General features: G+C 67.4%; 1 protein-coding gene across 1 annotated transcript; it reads left to right on the plus strand.

The window, feature by feature from the left end:
* Positions 1–1,893: 1,893 nt before the first annotated feature.
* On the plus strand, positions 1,894–8,494 carry KIAA1614 (the record flags this gene model as incomplete). Its single annotated transcript, XM_083867509.1, has 9 exons — positions 1,894–2,494; positions 3,010–3,073; positions 4,197–4,346; positions 4,901–6,129; positions 6,206–6,335; positions 6,974–7,178; positions 7,550–7,662; positions 7,807–7,991; positions 8,301–8,494. 9 exons carry the CDS (start codon positions 1,894–1,896, stop codon positions 8,492–8,494), a joined length of 2,871 nt encoding a protein of 956 aa, XP_083723635.1.

Below are 8,494 nucleotides of genomic sequence, written 5' to 3' on the forward strand. Positions count from 1 at the left end.
TTCCACACAAAGCTCTCAGCTGGCCCTTCCTGCCTGGAATCAGCCAGGGGAAGATGCTCCATCTGTCCTGCATGGAATCACCCCTGGTGTCAGCCCCGGTGGGGAAGGAAGCCCTTGGGCTCAGATTTGGCTGTCGGGGGTCCCAGGGCCACCAGGGTGGCCAGGGACATTTTAAGAAGATAAAAGTGATTTCTTGCTGCTCGTGCTGGCAGGGGCCGGTGCGGCCAGAGCCAGGAGGATTAAAACAATTTCATAATCCTGGTGATTTCCTTTTGATCGGGATTATGAAACCAATCACGAATATCAAAAGCCACAGCTTAAAGCAGCAGGCGGAGCGGGGCCGGGACGGCCCGGGCCCCTCGGACCCCCGGTGCCCCCGGGACGGCAGCCCTGGCACCTCCAGGTAAGCGCTGCCCACCTGGGACCCCCGTCCTGCCTGGAGGGGCCTCGGGACGGCAGGATGGGGGTTTTGGTGCACGGGGAACAGGCATGGGGCATGCCGGGTTTAGGGACAGGGATTCTGGGTGGATGGACGGATGCACCGAGCTCGGCTCCCGCCGCCCTCCTGCCTGGAAACGCCACGGCCCTGCCTCGCCGTGGGTCCAAGCGGGATTCGGCCTCCGGTAAGGAGGAGGATTTAGCACAGCTGCGAAGATGCTCACAGGAAGGTGCCGAGAGCCGGCGGGCTTTGCTGCAGGAGAAATCCGCCCCCCCCCGTCCCGGGACAGCCCCCTCGGCACCCGGGGAGGGGGCCCGGCTTCGCTCCGCCGCCTTCCCAACCCGCGGCCCAGACAAAGGACATTCCTGAGAGATCCTGAGGCAGATCCCTCCGGCCCGGCCCGGCCCGGCCCGCTGGGTTCCGGTCCTGCGGCGCTCCCCGGGTGGCAGCGCGGGGTGACCCCCCTGTCCCCGGTGGCGTGTCCCTGCGGGGAGCGGGCGGTGCGGGGCCGGCTTTGGCCGGGTGCCCCGGCCTGGGGTGCGCGGACAGGAGGAGGAGGAGGCGGAGGAGGCCAGGGCGGGAGGCAGGGCCAGCCACGGCCCCACAGCCCAGCCAAGCGGCTGAGCTCGGGCTCGGCTGGAGGGGCCGGGATTTGCTGGTTTGGCCGTTGTGGTGGTTTTTTTTTTTTTTTTTTTAATTTCTTTTTTTCCCTCCCCTGCTTCCTTCCCTTCTTCCGCTTTCTTCTCCTTCTTCCCAGCCCTCTCCCGATGGTGCTCCGGGGGTAAGGACAGCCCTCGCATCCCGCCCGTGGCCCCGTCCCGCTCGGCCGGGTCAGTGAGGGGCTGCGGGCGGCGATGGGGCCCGGGGGTGTCCCGGGGAGGCTCCGGGGGCACAGCGGGGACAGGACGCTCCCGGCGGGTGCGGGAGGGCACAGCGGTGCCGGCGGGACGGCGAGGCGGGCACAGGACACGGGAGTGCCACGTGTGGCCCCGAGGGCCGGGCCGGAGCGGGGCTGGCCCTGCCCGCTGCCACCTTGGGCCGGTTGTCGCCGGGAGGGGTTTCTGTTCCGCGGGGGTTTGCGGCCCCGCTTTAGCTCAGTTCGGTGTCAGTTCCCTTCGGGTTTTCTTGCCGGGTGCCCCGGGGCACCAGGAATACTGCGGCCCGGCCCCTGGCCACCCGCCGTGGGGAACCACCGACCCCTCATCGCTGCCCCATTCCCGCTGCTCCCCAGTGACACCGGCCGTGTGTCCTTGCTCTGGAGGGCTGGGTGGCCTCCCTCGTGCTGTGTCCCCTCCCCGTCCCCCTCCCCTCCAGGCACACGCCGGTGGCACGGCGCGCATTTACCCCCAGGGCAGGCGGGGTGAGGATGCCCTTTGTGCGGGCCCCGGGGCTCCTCTCTCGGCGCTGTGAGGGCAGTGCGGGGTCACGCCCTGGGCTCTCTCCCCGCAGGCCGGATGGAGGGGAGCGCTCCCGCTGAGGCGCGGCGGCCGCGGCCCCCCAGGCAGCCCGGCCCGAGCGGCGCCGCCCCGCCCGAGCGCCCCGAGCCCGCCCGCGGCCCCCACGCCGTCCTGGAGGGCAAGGTCAAGGCGCTGAAGGAGAAGCGGGGCGGGCGGCCCGGGACCCCCGCAGCCGCCCCCGAGCGCCCCTCGCCCAAGAAGCCGCGGTCCCGGCGGGGGAAGGCGGGGGCAGAGGCGGAGCCGCGGGCTCAGCTCCGCACCTACCTGACGGACGGGCTGCTGGACGGAGGGGAGCCCGGCCCCGGCAGCCCCCCGGCCCCCCGGCCCGGCACCCCGGGGCTCTGGAGGGTCCCGGCACCCCGGGGAGATGTGCCCGGGGGCCCCGAGCTCCCCCCGGACAAGGGCAGCAGGTCCTGGCGCTCTGCCTCTCTCCACGAGAGACCCTCCCGGGATGAAGAGGCCCGAACCCCGCTGCGGGACCGGGGGCGTCCCTCCGTGTCCCCGCCCGGGGCGGAGAGCTGGGACAGGCTCTCACTGGCCGAGCGGGTGGAGAGGAACCGGCGGCTGCTGCAGGAGGTGCTGGGCCTTGCCCCACCCGGTGTGTATTTTGGGAAGGTGTTGGCGCTTTCGGGAAAGCTGGGGGAAGTGGGAGGGAAAGCCTTTGGGAGTCCTCAGGGCCCTCCTGCAGCCTCACACGCCAGGGCTGTCCCATCCCCTTCACCGGGATGTAGGAGATGCTCATGAGATGCTCTGGGTGATACCAGTCAGACCCTTCTGGTGTCCTGGTGAGGAATTTCGCTACTAAAAGCAGCAAGCTCAATTTATGGGACATACCAGGCCTGTGGGCATCACTGTCCCTTTGCAAGCTGCCAGCAGAAAAGAGAATTAATTTCTCCTTTGATGGCATCTGCCCCAGTGACCCCGTGGCCCCATCCCCTCAGTCCCAGACCTACAGCCAGGAGCTGTTGCCCCATGATCCACTCCTTTGGGGTCTCCCAGAGCCAAACATCTGGGAAAGCCCAGAGGGTTGGGATGGGATACATGGGGGTGCTATCAAGAGGATGGAGGCTGCCATCCAACCAGGCTAATGCCTTGCCCTGTCCTGTATTTCAGAGATGCCAGCGAGTGATGGGGACTGGGACTCAGGGGTTTCGCTGCAGGACGCTGAGGGCTGCAGGTAGGTCAGTCTCAGTGCTGCAGAAATGGACATTTCCCTCTTTCCCGCTCCCCAGTCTTGTATTTTAAATGTATCCTTTGAAGCAGCTCCAGGGAAGGGTCGTGGGGCAGCTGGTGAGGGAGTGTGGCTGGGCTCCGGTGTGTGACAAGGGACAGGAGCCGGTGGCCCCCTGGTGTCTGAGCACAGGACGTCCCTGCCAGGACGCCAGGGCAGGAAGGGAACTGAGGAAGTGGATGGGACAGAAATTTGTTCCAGGTGCTTAAGAGGATCGAGGCGGCAGGGGTGGGTAATCTTGTTGGACTAATGAAAAACCTTAGAGGTATGGACTAAAAATAAGGAGGTGGCATAGGCAGGTGAGAGGCTAGGGGCTGCACAGGGTAGAACAGTGAGGGGGGACAGACCCCTCAGTATTGTGGTCACAGGCTCTGCTCTGCTCTGGCAGCTGGATCAGTGGTGGGGGGTGCAAGGCAGAGCCAGGGATGCAGCACCTCCTGTGGGCAGGGCAGCCAAAGCCTGGACCCCCCATGGTGCTGCTGTGAGGGGCCAGCGTGTGCCCACCGTGCTGCACTGAAGAGGTTAAGGCCAGGCTTCCCGAAGAGACTGCCTGAGCTGATTATTTTAATCAGGAGGATTAGGGCCATGGCCAACGGGGAAGGCAGTGCCGCAGCAGGGAGAGCTGACAGGTCCCTCACCCGGCAGTCAGAGGGGGCTGGGGGTGTGGGGAAAGATCCCCTGCAAGGAAGGGAAGGCAGCAAGACGATCAGGTCAGGGGTCACCCCAAACCCACCCGCCTCCCACCGCCGCGGGATTTACACCATTGGGGACGGGAAGCAGCGCCTGCCCCATTTCCCTGTCCCCCTCCGGGATGCCCTTGGCACGGAGCACTGTCTCGGCTGAGCCTGTGCCCGGCTGTGTGTGTGCTGAGCCTGCCTCCAAAGTCTCACCCGGCCCGGGGGAGAAGGAGGGGTGCCCTCCCGGCCGTCCCCCGGCGCGGCCGCCAGCCCGCCCATGAATGGCGGCCGAGCCCCGCTTTCCCCCGGCAGAGCAGCCTCGTCGTCACTGTTAAAGCACGTCTAATCCCTGTTATTTTTTCCTAATCCCCGTGCCCGCTGCGGGGCCGCAGGGCCTCTGTGTCCGGGCAGGAGCTGGAGCTGAGCCCGCGGCACGAGCAGGCCAAGCAGCTGCTGCAGCGCGCCCGCATGAAGGCTCGGACCAACCCGCTGCGCGCCAGCCACGACATCCTCCTGCTCCCCGCCGCCGCCCCGCGCCCCAGGTCAGTGCCCTCCTGCCCCACGGCGTCCCCAGGGCTCGGGGCACATCCACAGCGTGTGTTGGGATGCGTTTGGAGCGGGCACACGGGTGAAGCCGGGATCCGGGCGTAGCCGGGATGTGGCCGGCTCTCCGCGCACGGTGTTTGGTTCATTGTGGTTTGTGATCGCACCCAAATGTCAGCGGTGCGGGGTGGCGTTTCCCAGCTGATGGGGAATGTTTTCCCGGGCGAGACTCGCTGCTGGAGGCTCCAGCACGGCGGCGTCTCGCCCTGTGTGCCCGGTCATGTGCGGTGCGGTGTTCCGGGAATGATTAACCACGCACCTCGGGGCGGGAAGGGGCGATGGAGCTCCAGCCACGGCAGCAGGGAGGTGCCGCAGCCTCCCCGGATTTCAGCTTTAGGCTGGAGGGAAGCAGGGCTGGACACAGCCAGGGAGCACCGGGCGGACTTTCTCCCTCGCCCCATCTTTTGCGCTGGGTTTTCCCCCTCCCGCCCTGCTCTTCCCAGGGTTGCCGAGCGGCCCCTGCAGCTCGTCCGTCTGTCTGTCCCCGTGGCAGGGAGACCAGCGGGAGGCCCAGCGTCGCCCCGCGGGACGGCGGGAGCCTGAGCGACTCGTCCAGCGGGGAGTCGAGCTGCGGGCGGCCGCGGCGGCCGCGGGGACCGTCCCCATCCCGCGTCCGCTTCGAGGACGAGTCGGCCCGGGACGCCGAGGTGCGGTACCTGGAGCGGCTGCAGCTGCGGCACCGGCGGGCGCTGGGCTCGGCGCTGCCCTCCCCGGAGCCGGCCGGCAGCAGGCAGCCGGGGGACGGCGCCGGCCAGCCCAAGGCCCGCGGTGCCGACCTCGTGGCCGGGGGCAAGTGCAGCGCCTGCGGCTCCTTCCTCGGTGCTGCCGCCGGCCGGGGCACGGACGCGCAGGCCGCCCCCGACGTGGCCAAAAGCAGCCCTGCGGCGCAAAGAAGCGTCCCAGGGGATAGCAGAGGGCCGAGCGCTGCCCAGACGGAGCCTAAAATCAGGCCTCTGGGCCCCGGAGGGTCCCCGCTGTGGATCCTGCCCTCCCGGCAGCGCATCCACACCGAGAAGATCAAGGAGACCTATATTGGGGATGTCACCTACATTGACGAGGTGGACTCGGCCCTGGAGAGCACCGACACCTCCGACGGCTGCCGGACGGACAGCGAGGAGGCGGGACCCCGCAGCCCGCACCTGCGGGGGCACCGGGACCCGCGCACTCGCGGGCACAGAACGCCCCGGGCGGCCCCGCAGGCAGAGGCGAGGGGCAGAAAGGGGACGTGCGTGGCCAGCGGTGGCCCCGAGGACGGGGACTCGGGCCCGGGGCCTGTTTGCCCCCCACCACCGGGAAGAACCGGTAGCCGGGAAGATGGGGAACCCCATCGACATTTGGGGGGCGGCGAGGGAGTGGGAAACACAGCTCGCCCCCCGCAGCAGCCCAGTGAGCCCCTGGAGCCTTCCTCGCAGCTGAGGACCAGCACCCCCATTCCAGCCGCCCACGTCCCTGCTCCCCCTCCTACCAAGAAGGCCTGCGCCCAGGTGCCTTGCAGGAAAGCCCTGTTCTCCAGCGGCAGCCGCCAGGCGCCGAGCCAAGCGGTCCGGGGCCCGGAGCCGGATGCTGGCCCCGCCGCCCCACCGCAGCCCGGGGGCACGGCGGGGCCGGCCGAGCGGCGGGGTCCCTGCAGCCCCAGGTGGCTCCCGGGGAGCCCCCTCCGTGCCTTGTCCACCAACAATTGCAACAACACCCACGGGCAGGACGCTCCGGGGACGGGCAGAGGTAAGAGAACCACGCGTAGGATGCTGGGGGGTGTCCCCAATGAAACAGGCGTGTGATTGTCTCACTGTGGTTCCAGGGACGGTGTCACACCCCGCTGCCAGCGCTGCCACCCCCGCGCCCCCGGAGGCTGCTCATCCTGCCGGGGAAGGTGCCGGGATGCCGGGAGCGCAGGCGGAGCGGCACCCGGCCGGGAGCGCGGCACACGGGTGAGTGAGCAGGGCGGCCATGGTAGCCCAACCCAGGCAGCCCTGAGCATCCCTCCCTCCTGGGCACTGCAGGATGCTGCTAGGTTGAGCTCCCTGGCTCCAAAAACCTCCCAGAAACCACAATATGGGGGGTTACAATGTGCCCATGTGTTGCTGTGGGTTTGGGGGAGCTGCATTTACATCTGGTTCTGCCAGGGGTGTTAGAACAGATGTGACAGAGGTGTTCTGCTGGTGTCGGGTTCTACCCTTTGAGGGAAAATCAAATCAAAGCTTTGGGGTTTTCCAAGCACGATCCTGCCAGCCTTGTGCCTGGCACTGCCATGTCTCAGCCTGGCAGGAGAGTTCCGAGGTGGTGCTGGGTCCTCTGAGCCCATATTGGCAGGATGTGATCCCTTGGGGCAGAGCAGGGAACTGCTGAGAGGTGTTAAACCCCTGAAATAACAGAGAAAACAGAGCCCTTCGCGTCCCTTTGGGTAGTGACAAACTTGTGTGTGGCGGGTCACTGCCGTGGGGAGACGGCTGCCCCCGAACTCACCGTGCTGCAGCCAAGGCAGGATGCACCCCCAGCCCAGAGGCAGCTGCAGGTCCCGCTGCCGCCCCAGACACGCGGTGTGTGACAACCACACCTCTCCACGCAGGGAGCCGGGGCGGCCAGTGAGCCGCAAGGGCAGCAGCGCTTCGGCGTCGGGGCTGAAGAAACTCCTGTGCAGCCTGAGCCAGAGCACCAAGCAGCGCCTGGGCCGCTTCCGCTGCTACAGCATGGAGCAGCTGCCGGCCCCTGGCGGCTCCCCGCCGGGCGGCCCCCGCGTCAAGAAGTCACCGTCCCTGCAGTCCCTGCAGCTGGTGAGCTTGGACATCGTCCCATACGGGGCGTGCCCATGGGGAAATGAGGGTGGCAAAAGGGAAAGGGCTGGGATGAAGTAGTCCTGAGTACGGATTTATGGCTCAGGCGGTCCTGGAGGGGTGTGGGGGGAGGCACCACCCCAAACCTGCTGGGTTTGAAAAGCCCGGAGCCAACTTGGAAGTGGAAGGGGAAAGGAGGGAGGGCGGTAGTGGAAGAGCAGATATGCTCATCCCTCCTCAGCAGTGAGCTGGAGAGTGCTCCGGAGGGGTGGGATGTCCCCATTCCCTCCATTCCCTCAGCACATCAGTGGGTAAAGAACTGCAGTGCTGCGCAGTATTTGTCCCCATCTCAGCCAGGTGTTTCTCCCCAGGTGTCACCCTTCTGCCAGCCCCAAAAAGCTGCCTCTATCCAGAGCCTGCATCCCCAGCTGGGCAAGGCACCTCGTGCCAGTGCCTACCTCCTGCCCCAGACCACAGCTGACAGGTAGGATGGGGCCTGGCACATCCCTGCAGTGCCCAGGAAGGCTGTCCGGGGCTGCTGTGGCAGCTCAGTGCAGCCAGGGACTGCATCACCCCATCTCCAGCAGCCTTCCTTGTCCCCACTCACCCGTGTCCCCTCTCCCCCCAGGAAGGGGGGCTCAGGGCCGCAGCGCTCGCTGAGCGTGGAGGACATCGGGGCACCGGGCCAGCTGCGGGCAGTGGGGCGTGTGGTCGAGGTCTTCCCTGACGGCACCAGCCAGCTGGAGCTGCAGCGACCCCCCCACGGCGCCTTCGGCTTCTCCGTCACCTCCGGGCACGGCCGGCCAGACACAGGTATTGTGGGATCGTGCCAAACCTCTGCTACACCGTGGTCTCTCCGTGGTGGCTCTTGTCCCACCCCAGGGGCGAGTTTGGCCATGGGGGGAGGGGGTTGCTCCATTGCTGCTGAGGTCCAGAGAGATGATGAGAGTAGGGGGACACTGCCACATGTGGCTTTGGCCACGCACAATCCTACGTGTCCATCAGCACTTGGCTTGGGACACAGAGCCCACAGCAGAGGCTGTTCATCAGAGTTTGTTTCTGTGCAGCCCCTGGGCACCCTGGGGGCAGGCAGGGCTCTCACCCATCCCTGTCCCTCCGCAGGTGTCTACGTGCAGGAGATGGCGGATGCGGGCACAGCCAAGCTCTACGCGGGGCTCCTGGGCGTGGGGGACGAGATCCTGCAGGTCAATGGCGCGGCCGTCTCGGGGCTGGGGCTGGCCCGTATCCGTGAGCTGCTGCTCCGGGCCGACACCCTGACCCTGCGCGTGCTCCGGCACCGCCCTGCCCCACGGTAG

The sequence above is a fragment of the Zosterops lateralis genome (assembly GCF_965231275.1).
Source record: "Zosterops lateralis genome assembly, chromosome: 9".
Classification (NCBI taxonomy): domain Eukaryota; kingdom Metazoa; phylum Chordata; class Aves; order Passeriformes; family Zosteropidae; genus Zosterops; species Zosterops lateralis.